General features: G+C 48.9%; 1 protein-coding gene across 3 annotated transcripts in view; it reads left to right on the top strand.

Annotated features, from left to right (window-relative positions):
• The window catches only part of WDR7 (WD repeat domain 7), a 43733-nt gene extending 22451 nt beyond the window's left edge, over nt 1-21282 (top strand). For all 3 annotated transcript variants that reach the window (XM_039567218.1, XM_039567217.1, XM_039567219.1), the window contains 9 exons: nt 3581-3802; nt 6809-6995; nt 9905-10022; nt 10289-10438; nt 10764-10846; nt 12574-12673; nt 18320-18424; nt 19387-19590; nt 20002-21282. In XM_039567218.1, the coding sequence (XP_039423152.1) occupies nt 3581-3802; nt 6809-6995; nt 9905-10022; nt 10289-10438; nt 10764-10846; nt 12574-12673; nt 18320-18424; nt 19387-19590 (1169 nt within the window). In that variant the 3' untranslated portion in view covers nt 20002-21282. The remainder of the gene's footprint in view (nt 1-3580; nt 3803-6808; nt 6996-9904; nt 10023-10288; nt 10439-10763; nt 10847-12573; nt 12674-18319; nt 18425-19386; nt 19591-20001) is intronic.
• The last annotated feature ends 1250 nt before the right edge of the window (nt 21283-22532 follow it).

The following is a 22532-nucleotide window of genomic DNA, read 5'->3' as shown; positions in this document are numbered from 1 at the left end:
GCCACAGAGGAATTCCCAAAATTCCGCTTGGCGTGAGCCCTTCCAGGCAGGAATTCCAGCTCCCTTTCGAGGCTCCCAAGATCCCTTCTCTGCTGGGCCAGCTGAGGGAGCTGTGGATGTGGGAATGGCCCCACTTCCAAGCTATCCAGAGACTTTTAGTAACAGGAGGTTGGTGATGAGTAACCCCAGGTTTTATAAAATGTTTTCCTGTTTTCCTGCGTTTTCCTTGTGTTCCCTGTCACTGGGATTCCTTGACAATATTTTCACTTCTGATTTATTTGGAAAGAGTCCTCAAGAGTGCTCTGTGTGTTGAGCAAATAATTTTATCCATCTGAAATCTCTATTTCCAGTATCTCTGTATTTCCAGGTATTAACTTTATGCAGTGCCGTGAGTAAATCCCCGTGCTGAGCCTGATGTGTTGCGTAGCTGCACCCCTGAGCTGGGGTGGGGTGGCCCCAGGGGATTCTCCAGGGCTCTCTGGCTGTTCACAGCAGGGCTGGACACGGATTTGGTGGATCAGGACAGCTGTGGGATGGATTTTAGGTTTGGTTCTTGGCTCTGTCCCCAGCTCCTGCAGCAGGGGAGTACCCCCAGCTTGCACCTGCTGGCAAATGCAGAGTGCACCTCTCCTAAAACCGCCTTAACTCAAACCCATTGATTCCTGTGCCAGTTAAACCTGGAGAACTTACTCGGGCTTTAATCCTTTTATTGTTAGCTCGGCTGAAATTAATTTTCCCCAAGAAGTGTGCAAAGCCAATTAACGGCAGCTCGGGAGTTGGGGAGCGGAGTGCTCCAAAGTGTTAAATGCAGCCTGACCCCGTGGCCGCGCTCTGCGCCGCGCTCCCGGCAGAGCGATCGATACCCCACAGCAGCCTCTGAAACCATGGAAATTTGGGAGCGTTTCACCCACATTTCCAACCTGCACCGGCCTGCGTCCAGCACTCGTGGGGCTTTCATGCTTAGAAATGGAGATGTTTGGGGATATTTAGGATTGTTTTGTCTTGGGTGCCATCGGTTTGTCTTAATCTGAAACTGGGTTTTTTTCCGACTAAAATCCCACTGGTTTTTGTCCTTCTGGCACCGCAGCTTCTGTTTTCCACACAGACCTATTGGAGGTTATTAATTTTCTCCCTGTGATAGGGTGATCAAGCGTCCTGTCAGGAAAATGGATCTGTGTGTCAGCCCTTGCCGTGATTAAAGGGAGAGGCCGCGCGGGGAGAAAATACCAAATTTTCATGGCCAAATGAAAGGGCTCTTCATCCAGGTGTTATTCCAGCGGCAGTTCTGCCTGCCAGTTCAGCTGGGGGAAACCATTCCCGTTAACTGGGGGCTTCCCCTAGTAATTAAAAAAAGAAAGATGCAAGTATTAAGGAGTTTCCCCCCCCTCTATTTAAGCAGGTTTTTCCCGCATCCGGAGGTTTGCAGGGGGATGGTCGGGGTTTTGCTGTATTTGAGGGGTTTGGTTGGTTAGCTTTCAGTTCCTTGGAGTTATGGCAGATTTTGGGGGTTGTGTTCTTGAGGCAGAAGATCCTCTGCTGCAGCTGTGGGGATCAAACCGTCACATTCCAGATTGCTAATGGAACACTGTGGATCTTTCCCACCCTGTCCAGGTTGGAATTTCTTGTGAGGTTAACAGAGAGTGATGTCCTGGACACCTGGGGGCTGGAGGCACGGGGGGAGCAGCAGGAAGGAGCTCAGCTCGTGGTTCCCAGCCCAGTCCTGGGAGCTTTCCTGGGGGAAAATACTGGATGAAGGTCAGATCAAGATGGAGCTTGTGGATTCCCTGTAGGATTTCTTTTGCTGTTCCAGGTTGATACATGAAAATTCTCTTGATACAGATTCTGTTGCTCAGAGAGCTTGTGGATTCCCCATCTCTGGAAGTGTGCAAAGCCAGGCTGGAGCAACCTGGGCTAATGGAAGGTGTCCCTGCCCATGGCAGGGGGCAGAATGGGATGATCCTTAAAATCCCTTCAGACCCAAACCATTCCGTGATTCTAGAACTCTCTGAGCCTATAATCCTAGGCATGCTCCCCGATCCTCCCTCGGGGATGTAGCGAAGGGTTAACTCGGCGTTGCTGTAATCCGCGGATGGGGGGGCCCCGCGGTGTTTAATTTCCTACTGGAAGCAGCACATGTGTTGGCTTTTCCTTTCTTCCCGGCCGGAGCGCGGCGGGCGCGGGCCGGGGTCAGCGCTGGGCTATTGATCCGCATCCCGCTGCCCTGCTCCAGCATCTGCTGCGCTCCCGCTGCCGCCGCACCCGCGGAGCTCACACCCACAGCCGGGCCGAGCTCCGCCGGGCAGGGCGGGCACCGATGAAAGGGGTAAACCTATCCCGGAGCGGCGCCCGGTGCCAGTTCATCCCGGCCTCAGGTGTCTCCGGGCGAGCACCTGGGATGGGCTGCGAGCTGCGGCTCCGGCCATCCCAGGGAACAGAGGCCACCGTGGGCTGCGACAGCCAGTGGGACACATGGAAATGTTAACGGGAGCCTGGGAGAAAGGACTGTTGGACAATTCCAACTGTTCCCTTCTCTGCTTTGTTCCAGCCCGTTTTCATCCTTCTTCCTCCGAAGGCAGTTGCTATTGATTTTTCCCTTTTTTCCCCTCCCTTCCCATTGTTAAGCTTTCCCTTGTTTTTCTCTCCCTTTTGGCTGGCGGAGTTGCCTGACCACAGCTCCTAAAATTTGGTTGACTTCCTTGTTTTCCTCTGGAGCCCCATGGATGTCATTAACAGAGACGTCCCACCCTTCGTTAATCCACAAGCCTGATGCTTCCCAACTCCTCAGAAAGCAGCGCTTGGGAAGGATTAAAAACTTCCTTATTTCATTAGAACAAATGGTAGGGAATTTCCCAGGGTGCTGGGAATTAATATCTAGGTAAGAGTGGACCTTATTTGTCAGAATAAGTGACTGCAGTTTCATTCCAGTAATTTCTTCTAAGATTTTGGGATTCTACTGCAAATGAGAAAACCTCCTCTGCTTAGTGGAATTCAGAATGCCTGGACTGTGATGAACTAATAACACGTATTTCACTCCTATGTAAAATTCATAATTACAGTTTTGTCCCATTGTTACAATTCCATATGTGACATTTTGCTATATGAAAATATCCATTTGGTTTAATGGTGTGTACTGTTATCCTAAAATTCGATGGGAAGCTGGACGTGGTGATGAATCCTAGATCAAAAAGATGCTTTTGTATCATACATAATACAAAGAACTTACCCTGAAAAAAATCCATCTTTTAAAAACAATAAAAATTGCAACTTGTTAATTTAAAATGAACAAGAAGCAGCTCAGAAATTGCTAGATAAACATAGAATTCCATGGATCTTTTATCACTGAGCAAAAAAACCTGGGAATTAGGGAGTTTTCTGGTGACTTTTTTCCCCATGAGTTCTTGGCAGGTTTTGAAGGGATATTTTGACTTGTTCGGAGCTTTTTAGAGGAATCTTCTCCATGCCTGAAAATCCTGGTGGTCCCAAAGACACGGTTCACGTTCTTTATTTTTTAACTCTCTCTGGAAAACGCTGTTTGGGATATTAAAAACCCCCCCTCCTTGGGACTTTTCTCCCGACGCAGGCTGCCCCTCCGGCCTCCCGCAGCCCAAGAAGGTGTCCACGTCCTACGAGGAGAGGCGCAAGCAGGCCACGGCCATCGTGCTGCTGGGAGTCATCGGCGCCGAGTTCGGGGCTGAGATCGAGCCGCCCAAGCTGCTCACGCGGCCCCGGAGCTCCAGCCAGATTCCCGAGGGATTCGGCCTGACCAGCGGTGGATCCAATTATTCCCTGGCCAGGCACACGTGTGAGTACCCCCGGGCCTCTTCTGCCTCGGTTGGTGATAGGGATGCAAACCGGTTCGTTCAGATTTTCATGGAAAAGAGCAAGATTAGGGATTGGGAATGTACCTTAAGAGGCTGCCAAGGAATTGGTGCTGGTGGAGTGAGCTGCTGGAATTCTGACATCCTTTATTCTCCTCCCAGGTCAAGCAGAGCACTTCCACTGCATTTATTTGATTTGTTCTTGGTTACTTGTCCTGTTCCAGCCCCTGCCATGGGCAGGGACACCTTCCACTAGCCCAGGCTGCTCCAAGCCCCTTCCAGCCCAGCCCTGAACACTTCCAGGGATGGGGAATCCACAGCTTCTCTGGGAAAGCTGTAAGTCCATCAAATCCGGGGTATTTCTCTGCCTTCCAGTGACATGGAATTGTGGTTGTGCCTTTTGGAGAGGGTGGAATTCTCTAGAAATTCCTGTTGTGCCCTTGCCTGGCACCTGCATTAATCCCTGGAACCTTCACAACTCGTTCCCAGAGCTATTCCATGATAAAATGCCACCCCAGGAATTGCTGGCTGCAGATGCCCCACATCCCCCCCCCCCGCCCCGAAAGTGCAGCTAATGCTGTGTTTACAGAGTTAATGGGCTGAGAAATCGGGCTCCTGTGTCCAGGGTATGGAAATGCCGGATTCAGTGGATAATCCTGGGGGTTTTCCAGGCAGCTGCCATCCATGGAGTTACTAATGAGCAGCTCTTTGCGCTTTAGCTCTGGTGGTGCCGCAGGTGACACCGTGTCCATGGAGTTATTGAGATCTCCCTGACACTGACTTGGGCCTCCTTCCAAGGGGCGTGGCAGGCTTTCCATGCTCCCAGATCCATGCAGTCACTCCAGTTTTGCTGGAGCCTGGATTCAGTGAGCCAGCCAGCAGTTCAGTTCCTAACTCAGACCCCTCTGCCATTATGGTGTCCCAAATTCCTGGCAGCTGGTGGGCAGGAGGGGAAGCAAGTGGCATTTCTGACCAGAAATAGAAATATCCCTGCCTGGATAATTGGGCAGGTTGTTTGGATGGGATATTGGGAAGGAATCCTTGGCTGTGGGGGTGCTGAGGCCCCGGCACAGGTTCCCCAGAGAAGCTGTGGCTGCCCTATCCCATGGGCAGGGATAGCTCCCACTCGCCCAGGTTGCTCCAAGCCTTGTCCAACCTGGCCTGGAGAAATTCCAGATGGGAGATGATTGGAAAAAAAAACCTGATCATCCTTACACAAAAACCCAATAATGATAATTTTTAATTTAGCCCTGAAAATATCTTGATTTTATACCTGGAATAAAAATAAAAGACTAAAAATTCTCTGGGTCAGGAGCAGAAAGGGATGAAGGGATATGGAATTTTAACCCAGCTCTCCAAATTTCTGTCGCTCTGTGGACAGTCAGGGAAAAAAATCATCCAGAAAGGGTCACAATCAAGTTAAATCCGATTCTTGGAGTCCATCATTTGGATTTAGTTGGATCTTGATCGGAGTTCTCAGTGTCTCATTCCTGCCTGGGCTATTGATTTTCCTGAGCAAATAATTTCATTTTTTAAAATCCATTGGCAAACTGGGGATAACAAGGCTGCCTGGAGCCGTGTGCTCTGAGAGATTCTGCAAGGAAAGACATTTTGGGAATCCAGGGGCTTCTGTGCAGTGAAAATGAGTGATAAATTTTTGTATTTGGGCACATCTGGGTTAATAAAGTGATCTAAGGAACAAATGTGCCACTGCAGAATAAAACACCTGGAATAAAATTACATTTTAATACCAATTTATGTAGGAATGGCATTCCCTGAGCTCCGGGGCTGCCTGAGGAATTGTGTCCAGTGAGTCACACCTGAATTCCCGTCCCAAGGAGCTTTAGATTTGGTGCTTAATGACTTTTTCTGGCTGAATATTAATGGGAAGCAGCAAATCCGCGGGCCCAGGGATGCGCATCATCCCAGGATATTCCAGCCCCGCTGTGCCGAGCTTTTCCAGGGCTAATTACCTTGTTGCTGCGCTGACTCTAATGTGACATGTTTATTGCCCTAACGAACAACTCATTAGCGCCGGGATGTTTTTGTCAATATTAATTCCTTCATTTAAGCCGAGGCAGAGCTTTAAACAAAGATGTCCCGGCCGGGGACCCACCAGCACCGGGACTTTGGGTCAGTCCAGCTGTTGCTGGTGTCAGCAGCAGGATGCTGAGGGGAAAGGTAGGAATATTTCATCGGAGTAATGCTTGAGGAGGCACGTTTTTAATAAGGTTTTGTATCTGAGGCATAAAATCGACCTTCCGTGGCATGACAAGAAGGAATTTTGGGGGTTGTTCTGCATGGATCGGGATTGGTTGGTGTGAATCTACTGGAAAAAACTGTCTGTTGGCTTTTCCCAGTCCTAAAAACAGCAGGAGGCTTGTTTAGTAAACAAAACAAGCAACTTGTTGAGGACAGTTCAAGAAAAACCTGATAAAATCAGTAATTATCTTTACCACAAGGACCATTATTGAGGGGTAATGAATAGTGATGGAGAGATAACGATAAATTATCAGGAAGCGTTGCTTGGTTTAGCCCTCCTCCATCTATGTGTACATAATTCATTTTATCTCAAAGTGGGCTGTTAACTGAAATATTAATAAGTATTTCCAAAAGGTGCAGAACCTGGGTCAAGATTCAGGATTGGTGAAGTTGTTTGGGATGTTTCTCTCCCCTTCCCTCTTAAGCTTTATTTCTAAGAAACATTTCAGCATGTCAGCTTCTATTTTTCCCCCCAAAATCCATTTACTGCTATGTCTTACGGAGTGAAAATACTGTGTTTGAGAGGCAGCAGTGGCACAGAGAGGTCGTGGATTCCATCTCTGGCAGCGTCCAAGGCCAGGTTGGACGGGGCTTGGAGCAGCCTGGGCTGGTGGAAGGTGTCCCTGCCCACGGCAGGGGTGGCACGGGTGTCTCTAAGGTCCCTCCAGGCGCAGCCATCGTGGGCTCCCACAGCTGCTCTGACGCTGCCCTGCTCTCCCTCCGCTCAGGCAAGGCGCTGACGTTCCTGCTGCTGCAGCCGCCCAGCGCGCGGCTCCCGGCGCACAGCACCATCCGCAGGACCGCCATCGACCTCATCGGCCGCGGCTTCACCGTCTGGGAGCCCTACATGGACGTGTCGGCCGTGCTCATGGGGCTGCTGGAGCTCTGCGCCGACGCCGAGAAGCAGCTGGCCAAGTGGGTACCTGCAGCCATCCCTGCCAGACTCCCTGCTGGGGCATCCCACCCGTGGGCAAGCATTGGTTCAAGTCCTGGGGCTGGGGAGCTTGGCAGGAACTTGGGATGAGGAATGAGGAGCAGGGAGTGGCCTTAAGATGGACAGCAGGGTTAGGGGGATATTGGAAAGGAATTCTTGGCTGTGAGGGTGGGGAGGCCCTGGAATGGAATTCCCAGAGAAACTGTGGCTACCCCGTGCCTGGAAGTGTCCAAGGCCAGGTTGGACAGAGCTTGGAGCAACCTGGGACAGTGGAAGTTGTCCCTGCCCATGACATCCTTAAGGCTCCTTTCAACCCAGACCATTCCATGATTCCATGAAATGTTTGTTGATAACACACAGAATTTAAATGGTACCTGCAATAAGGAGCTGCCCAGGGCTGTTTTAATCCCAGGAATGTGTTTCCACATCCATCTGTGTTGAGGGTTCTGATGTTATTCTAAGATAGATATTGCCCATTTTATGTAACTTTTAATTTCCTCAACATATAAAGAATGAATCCTTGCCATGTGTTGGCCAGAGGAATATGGACAAATTGGATTACCATTGTTTTTTGTCTGAGTTCCAGTTATTCCTTGCAGTGTGACAGGAGACACCACCACATTTTCCCTTCCCAAAGCCTCTCCTAAGCCCTGTTTTATGTAAACCCTGACTTCCAGGTTTCAAGTGACCACAGTTCTTCAGCAAGTCCTTGTGCTCGTGTGATTGCACCCTTAGCTGTCAGGAAGATTAGTCTGGCTCTCCCTCCCCAGAGCAGGGAATAAATGAAGGGATCAGCGTGGAGCCTTGAGGAGCCCGCCGCAATTTTCCTCATGATAAATTGCATAATAAGCGCGAAAGCGTTTGCTTATTAATCCATAACAAGATTTAGATTGAAAATGGCCTGTTACATTCCTGACAGATCCAGGATGGAGGGAGATGGAAAGAAACGGAGCAACAATGTGTGCAGGGGTTAAGTGTGGATCTCACCCTCCTGGAGCCCCGCTGAGCTCCCGCTTTGTGCCGGATTTGCCGTGGACACAATAACGGCACACAGCTGCCGGCGCCTCTCCCGGAGGTTTTATCAAAGAGCTTTTATGTCAAGCTTCTGCTTTTAGATAGAAAAGAAGAAATCACATTTATTGACCAGGAAAACGAGTGGGTTTCTTTTTTCCCTGCTGAATCAAGGGAATATCCGAGCTGTTAGGCAAAACTCAGGTGTTTGGAACTCCTTCGCTTGCCCAGCTCATCCTGGTTCCCGAAGGTTAGAGTGTGCCAAGGGAAACTGCTCAGTTGAGAGGATAAAGAGTTTTCCCAGCAGTTTTAGGCTTTGGTGGCTTGGCTTGGGTGATGACAGGAATAATTTTTGGCTGTATTTTTGCTTTTTGAATTAAGCTACATTTCATACAGATTTCCACAGAATGGTTTGGGTTGAGGGGTATTTTCAGGATCATCCCATTCCACCCCCTGGCATGGGCAGGAACACCTTCCACTAGCCCAGGTTGCTCCGAGTCCCATCCAGCCTGGCCTGGAACAATTGCAGGGATGGGGTAGCCACAGCTTCTCTGGGCACCATTACGATCTGATATACCAAAATTAGCAAATCACCTTATCATCAATCCATACATTTTTATCTGTGCCTTGGAGCAATCTGACCTAGTGGAAGGTGGAATAGGAGGGTCTGGATGCTTTTGTCCTGGTTGGAATGTGCCGTTCCCATCCCCTCACAGGGCTGGCCCCGAGCTCTCCCCACATCCTCCCAGGCGAAGCCTGTTGCTTTCCAGGAAAACAGTCACTCTGCCAAACATCCTGGAAGGAAAAACACTGCTGGCGTGACACGGAGCCTTTAGAAAGTGGCAGAGAGGCACTTGGGGTCTGCTGGCTTTGGGAAGCCCCTCCAAAACTTAGCTGGGATAACTCCTTCCCCTGGCTTATCCCTTTTTCATGGAACACCTGGACAGGAGTTTTGAAGTTACATTTAGATGTGGCTTTCCAAGGAAAGGCCAATGGGGACATACATCACCTTGTGGCAGAGACTTCATTCAGTTTCACATTTGGGAGTTCTAATTCGTACAGTGACGGTGAGGGATGGGAAAGGAAAATAAACCTGTTGGGGTTATAAACTCCTGCTGTTCTCTTCCCAAAAAATTCAGTCAAAGAGCACAGGGAAGAAGGAGGAACCCCTTCCACAGGGTGCCCAGAGCAGCTGTGGCTGCCCCATCCCTGTAAGTGTCCCAGGCTGGGTTGGACGGGGCTTGGAGCAGCCTGGGATACTGGAAGATGTGCCTTCCCATGGCAGGGAGAGGAATAGGTGATCCTTAAAACCCCTTCCAATGCAAACCAGCCTGTGGTTCCATGTTTCTACATTTTGAGGAATTTTTGGATAATGTGCAGGGCACGTAGAAATTTTATTTTTGCTAAATGCAGTTACTGGGTACTTACCACCTTATTGCTTCTTGCTTTTATCTTGTCACAACTAGTAAAAGCCTTGAATTAAAGAGAATTACTCTGGCCAGAGGATTTTTCAGGCTGTGTTTAAAATACTGTAAAAGACCAAACCATAAATCCTTGGGAAGATGCTCCGGGCTCGCCTGGCCCTCCGTGGGGTGATATGTATTCAGCACATACAGATAATTTGTTAACAAGGCCTTTTGCCCACTTTGGACAGATGCACTTACTGTTTTCAATCTTCATGGTTAATTATTCGATTTGGGGTTGATGCTGGAACACCCTGACTCCTAATCACTGCTCTTTGTTGGGAGTCCATTATATTGGAACTGCCGGAGTGCTCCCAGTGACCTTGAACTGACATTATAAGCTGCTTCTAATCTTTTCACTCTATATTTCTAATGCTGCTTTCCTTTGTCCCTGCCTTTGTGTGGCTCCCGTTTAGCATCACAATGGGGCTGCCCCTGAGCCCGGCGGCCGACTCGGCGCGCTCGGCTCGCCACGCGCTGTCCCTCATCGCCACCGCCCGCCCGCCCGCCTTCATCACCACCATCGCCAAGGAGGTGAGCGGGGCCTGCTCCCGGACAGCCAGGGGTTTGGGGGATTAAAGGAGACTTTTCCATGGGGTTTGGAGGGTGAGCGGGACGGGGCGGTGCTGGGAGCGTGGTGTGCTCCAGGCATGGTCTGTCCGAGAATCGTCTGAGCAATCCCAGCCCCAGCTGGAGCTGAGGGATGGGGCTTAGCGGTGACCATGGTGGTGCTGGATACAAGGTCAGGCTTGCTGATCTTGGAGGTAACAATTCCTGCCCCGTACGGCTGCTCCCCACAGGTGCACAGGCACACGGCGCTGGCGGCCAACACGCAGTCGCAACAGAACATCCACACCACCACGCTGGCCCGCGCCAAGGGCGAGATCCTCCGGGTCATCGAGATCCTCATCGAGAAGATGCCAACGGACGTCGTGGACCTGCTGGTGGAGGTGAGGCCACCTCTGTCCTGGGCTCAATGCCAGTGACGGGTCTGACTCGACTCGTGGAGTTTCTTTCCATGAGGTCTTTGGGTGTGGAGAGGATTTGCTTTATACCAAGTTCATTTCTTAAACTTTAAATGCATTAAATTACATTGTTGGGGAAAAAATCCGAAGCAAAAGAAGGTCAAAGCCAAGTTGGACACGGCTTGGAACAACCTGATCTATCAGAAGGTGTCCCTGCCCATGGCAGGGCTTGGAGTGGGATGACCTTCAGAACTTTAGTTACGGAACATAGAACACAGATTGTCAGCTGATGGTAATTTTTGTTTCCAAGGTGATGGACATCATCATGTACTGCCTGGAAGGATCTTTAGTTAAGAAAAAGGGTCTTCAGGAATGCTTTCCAGCCATCTGCAGGTGAGCTCTTCCTCCGGGAATACTGGGAAGTAAATGACAGGATCAGCAGTAGGATATATTTCCTAATTAAGAGTGAAGCAGTCTGTTAGGTGACACAACAAAGAGTAAAAGGTGATTTATAAAATGGGAGCATTTCCAGTATCTTTAAACGTGGATAAATATCCCAGTTATCCTCTTAAACTGGTCCAACCAATAAATTCTAATAATCACCTGTCAGCCATTACCTTTTAATTTAATAACCTATTAAAATATTGAATAGTTTCAAGGAAAGAACAATTATCCTGTTGCCAGGTTGGATACTGATGGAGATGATCTTCCTCCTTCCTGATGCTTTAAGTGGCTTTCCTTAAAACATAAAGGGAAGGATAAATGGGAATTACTGCCCAATCTCCCTATTCCTGTGTATATTTATAGCAATCCAGTATTTTAAAATTCTTTGCAATTACTGGTAATATTTCCTGGTTATAGCCAGTGTAAAAATGATCCAGCACCCAGCGACGGCCTCGTGGAGCCCAAGGGAAATTGCCAGCAGGTTGTAGCAAATGGGGGAACCTCTGGAGAGATTCCAGGTGGGAGCACTTGTACAGCATCCCATTGTTAATCCCCTTACAACATCCCAGCGTTCCTTATGCTGTATGGTAACGTGTGCACACGTGGTGAGCCAAAATCATCCCAGTGCGCAGCTCCTCTTCCTTGGATCAAAGGAATAGGAAGAACAGTCCGAGGGGAAGGGTGGTTGACACATCCAGCATCCTCAGGGAGGGATACACAGGGATGCAGAGCTGCATCTGAGCTGCATTTTCCCTTTTCCCTGCACAAAAACTAGGGATTTTCCTCCTTCTCTTTTACTCTTTATTGGTTTTTTTCCCGTGTTTCGTCTTGCTTTTCTTCCCAACTGCCATCCTGCAGTGCAGAACGCGTCTCGTACCTGCGTGCGAGCAGTTGCTATGGCACTGGGAATCCCAAGGAACCAGGAGAGAAGTCTGGAAGATGGGTTGTTAGAAGCCCTAAATATGCTCAGCAACATGATTTTGGAGACTGGTTCCAGATATTTCTGGCAGACTTTGGCAGAGGAACATTTAACTGCAAAATTCCAACATAATTCTGAATGCAGTTGGCACTTTCACAGGTCTGCTCTCCCTGTGATAAAGCACAGTGATATCCCCAAGGATTTGAATTTGCAATAAGGTTTTAGAGTCTGTTGGGTTTCAAGGTGTTGAAATTCCTTGGATTTTGCAGCTGTTGGAATTCCAATACATGCCACATGGTCACACTGGGTATTAAGGACTATTGCACGCTTCACCCCAAGGGTGTTATTGGAGTGGAGAGTGTTTGATGGTGAACTTCCCTCTTCCCTTTTCTTTATGCCCATCAAAAATTGATGAGTTTGCTTATTTTTCCTTCCACTGTCCTTCCTTTCCATTTGACTTTCACGGGAAATGCCCTGAATTCACGCAGGGTGTTGGATGATCACTTAACCATTTGACTTCCCATCCAGGGGTTTGGTGATTATCCCATAGATTACTCCCAAATAAATAAACCTGATAGATAAACCTGATCACATTCCATGGTACCATATCGCCCATCAGTTGTTTTTGTGGAATGCCACGTGTTGAACCGGCAGCGAGTGGATTTTTAAATCAAATCTCTGTTCTGGCCCTTAATTAATTAGCCAGTGGAATCCCAAGTGAGTTTAATCTCCCAGTGTCCCCTCGTTTTCCCCTCAGGTTCTACATGGTGAGTTACTACGAGCGCAGTCACCGGATCGCGGTGGGAGCTCGCCACGGCTCCGTGGCGCTCTACGACATCCGCACCGGCAAGTGCCAGGTAAGGAACTCCCTGGGGATTCCTGCCCTCAAACCTGGGAGCTGTTGGGAGCGAGGAGCAGCGAGCTTCGCGTCTGTTGTGCGCTGAGCTGCTGGAACGCTCTGGATAACGCCGAGGGGATCAATAGCTTAATGAAGGACTTAAGGATATCGAGTCCTGCTGGCTCCATTCCCTGGGACTGACCGGGTGCCACTGGGTTAATAAGGAAAACCTCAAGCTTTATTTCCTGACCTGAAAGTTTGGGAGTTATTTTCCTAAAAATTCGGAATTATTTACTCAGTGCTGGGGAATATTCACAGCATTTGGTTCCTTACTTTTCGTCATAATCTTCCACATAAACCATGGAAAATAGAGCTGGGGGTGACCAAAGGGACTCCCAGGATAATTAGGACAGGTCCTTTTCAGGTTTAATTATTATTCATGAGATACAAAAATTTTCCAGATAAATTACTGTGGGGCAACGCCATCTATTGGATACAGATTCCTGCTTCCAAATCCGATTTTATGCTTAATTTCTCCCAACTGCAGATTTTTCTGGCTGCTCAAAAACATGGAATAACTTGGGGATGGTGCATCTGAAAAAGTTGTGTCATTGGAGAAAAGCTCAGGTTTTTTATTGCTTTTCCTGTGAGGGGTTTTGGGATCCTGAAAAGCATTTTGGGTTTGGGTTTTTTTTCCCTTGCAGGTAATTTTTATTTTTTTAAAAAAGGTGGTTGTAGGAACTGACTGAGAAATTACTTGGAATGATTAATAGGATGATGGATATGAAAAATCCCCCTTTTTAACAAAAAACAAATCAGCATTTATCTAGGATGGGGTTTCTTCCCAGTAAAATTTACTGTATTAGTAGATTGTATTATGACTATTCCGAATGCAAGCATTTTTGATCTGTTTCTCCGTAATTCAATATCAAAACCAGGTTCCCTCTCCTTCTCCTCCTATAAAATGACTTTATTAAACCCTCTCTGAGTGTTGCTGTTGTTCCCAGTGTGGGACACGGGCACGATTGGGCTCTGTGGGGTTTTTGGCAGCACTGGGAGCTGGGCAGCGCCCTTCCCATGCCGGTATTGATTTGTCCTTCAGCTGTTGGCAGCTCCCAGAGATCCCAGGGCCTGGGTGTTGATTATTCCCACAACGTCTCGGGAGAGGTATTGACCCGGAGCCGCTCGCTGCCGATGGCTCCGGATTTCTCACCCCGTCTCCATGGCACTCATAATAAACGGGCTGAGTGCTCCGTGGCTCTGGAAGCCAACTTTTCCTCACTGCGAGCTTTTCCCTCTAGGAGCCAGTTTGGAGATGGGTTTGTCCCCCATTCCAAGGAGGATCCATGCCTTGCACTCAGGTTCTGTCCCACATGGCAGCAACAACCTTCATATTCCCCCCTCCGTGTTCCCCCTCCGTGTTCCCCCTCACATATTCCCCCTCACATATTCCCCCTCACATATTCCCCCTCACATATTCCCCCTCACATATCCTATTCCCCCTCACATATTCCCCCTCACATATTCCCCCTCACATATTCCCCCTCACATATTCCCCTCACATATTCCCCCTCACATATTCCCCCTCACATATTCCCCTCACATATTCCCCTCACATATTCCCCCTCACATATTCCCCCTCACATATTCCCCCTCACATATTCCCCCTCACATATTCCCCCTCACATATTCCCCCTCACATATTCCCCCTCACATATTCCCCCTCACATTTCCCCCTCACATATTCCCCCTCACATATTCCCCCTCACATATTCCCCCTCACATATTCCCCCTCACATTCCCCCCATTCCCCCCTCACTCATTCCTCCTCCATATTCCCCCTCACTCATTCCCCCTCACTCATTCCCCATCCATATTCCCCCTCACACATTCCCCATCCATATTACCCCTCACATATTCCCCCTCACTCATTCCTCCTCACATATTCTAGGAACTCCATTCTGAAGCTCAGAATTCCTTAAAAAACTAGCTAAGCTTCGTCATAGTTTTGGAAATAAATAGCTGTAATGGTTGCTGTTGAATCCATGCAGTGCTTTCCGTAGCTGGAGAAGCAGTGGGTTTGTGAGCAGATTATTTGAAATCCTTAAAATCATGGTATTCCTAGATGGGCAGATGGGAGGTGAGGGCTCTGTACAAGGATTTCCCAGGTGGATGGTGTGTGGAGCAGCCCCCCAGGAGATGCTGAGCCCCCTGCACACCGGGGGAGAACCCAAGTACCCCACAAGTTTCATGTATGGTTTTATCCTGTTTTTTCCTTTATGTGTGGGATCTCATCCCACTTTTATCCTGGATCACAGGAGGCTGCTTGCCTTTAAATAGCCAGATCCTCGTGGGTGGTTTTTCCCTCACACAGGTTGTCACTTTTAGGCTGAGTGTGATTCTCCCTGTTGGGAATCCAAGGAGATGTGGTGGGAACAGGTTTGTGGTGGTTCTGTGCTTAATCCCAGAGGGATGTTTGGTGGGATGAAGGGCTCTCCCAGCCATTCCAGCAGGGTTTGGAGCACTCTTGTATGCAGAGCTGTCTTGTGCTGGATCTCAGGTATGGCAAAGGTTAAACTTCAGCAGCTTCCCAAAAAAAAGGTGGAGCTTCCATCAGCACCTTCCACCCTCCCAAGCCGCCCAGCACAATCCGATGATGACTATTGATTCCTTCCTTCCCAGCTTTTCCCTGGCTCTGGCCTTGATGTACGGATAGCGCCGCAGTCCTGCTCAAATAAGGCTCCATCTTGATCAGGGGCTGAGATGAGATCCTGGGATTTGATAAAGATAATTGATGGTTCACAGGGAATTGGAAAACAGTTCCGAGAGCAGCAGCTCCACCTGGAAATGTGCCTTTTGTTTTCCCAGCTTTAAACCCCACGGCCACAGGCCCTGAGCCAAACACATGGCATTAAGCACAAATGGCAATTTTTATCCCAAAATAAACTGCTTGGATTAATAATTACAACTATAATTCATTTATAACAATATTAAAAGGATTAGGCAACAGGATTAAGGTATCACTCAGCACAAGCTCTGTTTGCCCAATTAAACACTGAAATAATATTAAATTACAACCAAATTATTAATATTTTGCATAAGATTCCTGATTATTAACACAGAATTAAAAATCCTGCACTGAGAGGTGCAGTAACACAAAGGAAAATACTGACAATATAAAATGCTATTTTATATCAAATTAAACACTAAAATCAGACTGGAGAGGGAGATTTCAGGTAACTGAATTGTAGAATACCTGATTTTTGATTTTGGGATGATGGGAAAATATTAATATTTTCCCAGGTAAATTCTTGCTGGGTACCAGAGTCTGGCCCAATTAATTCAGTACAGGTTATTTAATTATCTTCTTTTCCTTTAGGAACATATTTGGGTCTATAAGGAGAGACTCCGAAATATTCCATTTTTATTGATTAAATCTTGGGATTCATCATAAATATTTAGAGCTGCATTTCAGAAATACTTGTAATTTTTGTACCTAAAACCTGGGTCATTTGCACCGGAAGATTAAAGAGAAACACAAGTTATTTTGGGTTTATTTCAAAGCAAACACTGCTTTTAAGCCTGAGCTGGAATCAATAATGTTTGGTCCTGGGTCCTTCCAGAATTAAAATCCCAGCAATCCAAGCATTAATTGGATTGTGCAGGGCTGATTTTATTTCAGTCCTGGATGCGTTGGCAAAGTTTGATTTATATGGAAGGCAGAAAAGGATTTCATATTCCATTTGGAATGAATTGTGGCTTGGCTTAATTAATTCCAGAGTAAAAGATGCTGTTCTTTAAAACAGTGTTTTAAAGGCGTTCATCCTGCAATCCACACCTGCATTTCCACGTCCTGGTCACTGGAAAGCACATCCCTAAATTTCAGAGGAAAGGTAACTACTGAGTATAACCTTAATTGGATAGGCCAAAGGTCTTTTCTGAACGTGCCAAATAACAGATTAAGGGATTTTCATTAATTTATTTATTAAATTAAATTATTAAAGGTGATGAAACTGCTGTGAGTTAATAGAGATTTCCATTAAATTGCTTCAAAAATAGGGATTTCTTTTTAAAAGCCTGGTAAGAACATTTTTACTTTCTATTACCCGTGACTTTTCATCCGTGGCTCTGCACTCATCCAGGAAGGGGTTACAGAGTCACCTCCTCCTTTAGTTCCCAATCCCTGGATGCTTTGTATCCTGTGCAGAGCTTGGAGCTGATAGTTGCCTGTCACGATTTTAAGGGTTGCCAGGCTGGGCACTGGAATGGCAGTGCTGCTTTCCCAGTACAAGGATTTTTGCCTCCTTTATTTATTCCCCCTGGAATTTGGAATGATAAATATCAGATAATAAAGGGGATCAGGTATTAGTGGGTGTCTCCAGGAGGGCATTATCAATTTAAAATACGCATTTCACTGTATTCATTAATACAAAATTGATCCAGTGGGCACTTTTTATGTCACCTTTAGTGGAATATTGCAGTTCAGTGGAGACTTTCCCAAATACTGGACTTGGAATGAGGTTGTTGGAATAGCTTGAGTGTATCCTGTGGTGCAGGGGGGCAGGTGCAGAAGTCCAGTAGGCTCCCAGGAGCATCCCCTTCGCATTAAAAACCTGGGCAGAGGGAAGCTGGAAGCAGCTGCATTTGGTCCCACCGTCCTCCTCGGGCAGAATTAAGACATTTCCAAACTGGTATCACACCGATTTTGCCAGAATGTCCCCTGTGTGTTCATACAGCTGCTCCGGAGCTGAACAGCTCCACAGGGTAACTTGGAATATTTGGAATGAACAGCAGTGATCTGGGTTTGCTTCGCTTCCTCATGGAAAACACAAGCTGAACACCACAAAAATCCTGGCAGGAAGGGATTAGCATCAATTAGAGAAGCACTTCCTTTAAATAACAAAGCTGCTGGATTCCCTGAAGGATTTGTGCTTCTTGGAACATATTCCAGGAGTAAAAAGAGCAACAAGTGTACTGCTCCTATTGATTTTCTACCTTTGTCTCATCAAAACATATTTTATTGACAAGTATTCCATGCTCGTTAAGTGCTAAAGAGTGGGATGGGGCTAAACGTGGGATCAGCTAATTAACTGTGGGGATCCCATTAAAGAGGGAGGTTTGGGGTTCACTCACCTTTTCCGCAAGGAATAAATGAATATATTAATGGCTTCTTAATATATCAGGCTCATTCCAGGTGCACCACATTGAGCAGGGCTTTTAATAACCCAGGGATGGGCACAGGAGCACTGATAATGGAGTTTTGCTAATGCTGATCCAATAGGAAATAGATTTTCCAGGAGAAACTCATGCAGTGTCTTGGATTTAACATGGACTTGGGCTTTTTGATCCTTTTTGGGGTACTGCTGTGGGAGAGGAGCTCTGTGGGGAGTGCAAGGCTTCCATGTTTTAAAAATTCCCATTAAAGACTCATTTTTGTTCGTAGACTTGAGAAGTGCCTTTGGTTTAAAAACTGGATTTGGCAGGGAATGTGTTCCTGGGATGATTTAATTCAGTTTCATTGGCTGAGCTGCTATGGACACTTCAGAGGAGCTGTGATGGCGTGTCCTTAAATCCCACCTGGCGAGACATTTCCGTGGAGTGCTCTGGTTTTTCGTGCTGCCGGGTCATGGATCTCCCACATTCCTGTTCTCTCCCCTCTCCTCAGACTATCCATGGCCATAAAGGACCGATCACTGCCGTGGCTTTTGCCCCCGACGGCCGGTACCTCGCCACGTATTCCAACTCCGACAGCCACCTGTGCTTCTGGCAGGTGAGGCCGCGTTCCCAGCCCTCCCTCTGCGCCACGTCCTCAGCAAACTCAGGGCTGGGATTTTATCCCTTCATTTCATGCATTAAATTGCGGGGAAAGAATCCTAAGGGAGAGAAGGTCACAGGTGGATTGGGCTTGGAGCAACGTGGACTAGTGGAAGGTGACCCTGCCCATGGCAGGGGTGTGCAATGAGATATCCTTAAAATCCTTTGCAGCCCAAACATAAGGAGTTAAAATCCTCCATGCAGTTCTCAAATGTGACCTCGTGCACTGGTGATTTTTCCCTTCCGTGTCCCGTTTGGCACAATTATTAATGCAGGAAAATCAGGGACATTAGTCATCCTAAAAGGGTTATTACTCAAGATGATTTAAATTGTGAAAATGTCAGTGGGGCTTGCATGCTCCTGGCTCCGGATGCCGTGATTTACACCCCTGACACCGCTCCGCTGCCGAGGAGAACCGGGAGAAGGGATGGCTGGGACGTCGGACTGCTCAGGATTCAGGACATGGCAACAGCAATAAAATATCCCGGGGTTTGCCAAGGTTTCCTGGGGACAAATCCTGGATTGCCGTGTGTGGGGGGGAATGGAGAGTGGTATCCCGCTGGGTTGGGTTGGGCAATCTCAGTTTCCAGAATTTGGAGCTGGCACCAGCAGTGCTTGGCCTGTTTTCCAAATAGTGGAACCCAGCAGATCCCTGGAAGTGTCCAAGGCCAGGTTAGACAGGGTTTGGAGAACCTGGTGGAAACGGGGGATGGATGGGTGGGACTGGATGAGCTCTGCGGTCCCTTCCCGCCAAACCGCCCCCTGCCCCTTCAGCGCGGGCTCCTGCCGGGCCCCGCTCGCAGGTTAAGGCCCCGCTCCCGGTGGTCTCTGGGATGTGGGAATGTGGGAGGAGCTCCGGGCGCGCGCCGCGGCGCTGACCCTCCGGGAGCCCCGGGATCAGCCAGGGTGTCTCCGCAGATGAACACCTCTCTCCTGGGAAGCATTGGAATGCTCAACTCCGCGCCTCAGCTGCGCTGCGTCAAGACCTACCAGGTGCCGCCGGTGCAGCCGGCGTCCCCCGGCTCCCACAACGCGCTCCGGCTGGCCCGGCTCATCTGGACCTCCAACCGCAACGTCATCCTCATGGCCCACGACGGCAAGGAGCACCGCTTCATGGTCTAGGTAGGGCCTGAGGGATTCCCGGGAATTCTGCCCCTCTCCCGTGGGCAGCGCGGGGGAGCAGCCCACAGAGCGGTGCTAGGGCGCTCCTCCTGGCTTCCAGGGGCTCTGAGGGAATCCTGCTGGGATCTGAGGGAATCCTGCTGGGATCTGAGGGCTCAGCCATGCTCTGAGGGAATCCTGCTTGGATCTGAGGGCTCAGCCAGACTCTTGAGAGAATCCTGCCAGGCTCTGAGGGGCTCAGCCAGGGTCTGAGGGCTGAGCCAGGATCTGAAAGATCCTGCCAGGCTCTGAGGGGCTCAGCTGGGATCTGAGGGAATCCTGCCAGGCTCTGAGGGGCTCAGCTCGGATCTGAGGGGCTCATCCCATCTTTGCCGGCGGCTGGTGGCACTGACAGCTTTTCCTTGCATCCAGGAGGAAGAAGGCCCAGGGAGCCGCTCCGTGCGTGGCCCGGCAGAGCGGGATCAGGAGCACCTCGTCCTGCTCCGCAGTGGCAGGAGCCCGGCTGAGCCCGGCCCCTCCACGCTGGATGTCATCCAACCCCTTTTCCCTTTGGAGCCTCCCAGAATCTCAGTGTTTACCAAAAAGGCTCGTGTTTACATGGACGTTCTCCTGGTGACCATGGAATGCTGGCAGGTGACGCCCCCGGAGCCAGGTACCTGCCTGGGAGCGGGGGGCTGGAATCTGGGGGCATGGCCTGGGTGCTGATCCCAAGGGGGGGTCAAGTCTCCGTTTCTGAGGGGATTGGAAGCGCTGCTGTGCCCAGGCCGGAAGGGAAAATGATAGTCCACGTGTAAATAAATAATTTAAAAATCCCATTAAATGGTAAATTTGGGAAAAAAGCAGTATTTATATAGAAAGGTGGTTTTTGCCACCAGTGCAGGTATTTATTTAAATAAAGGACAAAGGGGGCCATTTTGAATGGAAAAAGGATCGAAAGTATGGCAAAAATGAATTACTGGCTGGATGTACTGAAATATTTCCTTCAGTAGGAATATTCCTGTGTGACACTTCGCTGTGATTGTGTTTCCTTCTTACATATCTGATTTTGTGGAATATTTTGTGTGAAACTTGCTGGTTTCTGCTCATGGGAAAGAGAAAAAAATCTCAGAAATCCTCTTTGATTTCAGTATCTCTTGTTCGTACAGCTTTTCCTTGGCTGCAGAGCTCAGACCTGAGGCTGGCACTACCCATTAAGCTAGAAATGGTACTTGGAGACCAAAAATGAAGGAATTAATTTTTCACCTGGCTCCTAGAGAGACAATAAATGTATTTTATTCCAATTTGGGTTATTTGTGTAGTGCCCAGGTGGGATTTGCAGCCCAGAAGCTCCATATCTATGTGCTGTTACAATTCAGTTCAAAAGCAGGAGACTCAGACCATTAGGAATGTTGAACACAAGCAGCTGGGAAGTTGGTCTTTCCCAGTGGCTATTCCCGATCCCGCTGTTCAGTGTGAGCTTTCCGTGCATATCCTTGGCGCTGTGTGTGGCCTCGTCCCTGTAAGTGTAGAGGTGTCCGTGGCTTCCATGGCAGCTCCCGAGTGACACGATGGGACACCTGGATGAGAGGGGGGTGACGAAGTCACCGTGTGATGGTTCGGGTGTCGGCTTCTCCACAAATCTGCTCCCTGCCCTCTATGGATTAAAATTCCTGGTGTAAATATGCTTGTGGAATAAAACTGGACTGAAATGTTTTGGTTTTCATGGGTGTCAGTGATTTCCTGCTGCTGATTCTTTGCCCAGTCATCAGGAATCTGTCACTCTTTAATGAATTTCTCCCTTTTCCTTTGGAATGAGAGCGGAATCCTCGAATGGTTGGGGTTGGAAAGATATTAAGGATCATCTTGTTCCCTGCCTTGTCTCAAGTCCCTCTCCAGCTCTCCTGGAGCCCCTTTAGGCACTGGAAGGGTCTCTTGAGGTCTCCCTGGAGCATTCTCTTCTCCAGGTGAAGACCGTCAGCTCTCCCAGCGTGGCTCCAGAGCAGAGGTGAATTCCCCAAAGGAATTAATTGCAGTAAATAAACTGACCATATTGCACTGTCTGTGGGCTGGAATCTCTGATATTCCCTGTTTTTAGGGACTGGCAGCCATTTGCCTGCAGAGGAAGCCCCTGGGCCATGGGATGCTCTGGAGCAGGTCAGGAATGTCCTGGTCAGTCTCCAAACACAAAGCCCGCAGGAACTGTGTGACTTTCTCCCTTTAGGAGTGTGTGGATGTGTTTGGCCTCGATTCCCTGGAGGCTGGGTAGGCGATGCCAGGTGGGATCCAGAGAGGGATGGGGCAGAGGCAGCGCCCAGAGCAGCCTCTCCTCTCCTTTAGCTGCTGGGCAGAGCTGAGCCTTGGAAAATCAATACTCAGGAGCCAGGAGGGAAATATTTCCAAGCTCTAAGTGGAGGATGTGTTGTGACAAGGCTGGGATGCGCCGGCAGCGCAGGAGAGGGAGGGAGGCAGAGTCATTTTTAACACCTGACACCTCAAGGTGGGTCTGGGCAAAGGAGCCTTGGTACAGCCAAACACCAAAGGTCACGGAGCAGAGCCCAGAGAATTCCCAACCCAGGATGTGCTGCTGCTGTCCCACAACATCAGGGGTGGGGGAGACACAAAGGGGGAACTCGGTGCTCGCCGCCATCTCCTGTAACAGGAATTACAGCCCATGGAAGCCCAGGTTACACCTGGAGCCATTCACCTTCCGCTCTCCACGTGTGCTCAGGGCCATTAATCCCACTGGATTTGCCCTGAGTGTGTTTCCACGCACAGAGCAATTGTTTGGTTCCAGTGCTGCAGCCTCAGTTCAGAATAATGGAATATCCAGCTGCAGAGCTGGGTCCCACGCAGAACAGCCCACGGCCCTTCTCTGGCTCCTCCACCTGGGAGCTCACCGTGGTTTCCAGGGAGCTGGGGAGGCAGGAAAAGAGGCTTTGCTTCTGTCCAGGCTGTTCCCAGCT

This window comes from Corvus cornix, chromosome Z (assembly GCF_000738735.6).
Source record: "Corvus cornix cornix isolate S_Up_H32 chromosome Z, ASM73873v5, whole genome shotgun sequence".
Taxonomy (NCBI): Eukaryota; Metazoa; Chordata; class Aves; order Passeriformes; family Corvidae; genus Corvus; species Corvus cornix.
This window is presented reverse-complemented; position numbering and strand designations above follow the sequence as displayed.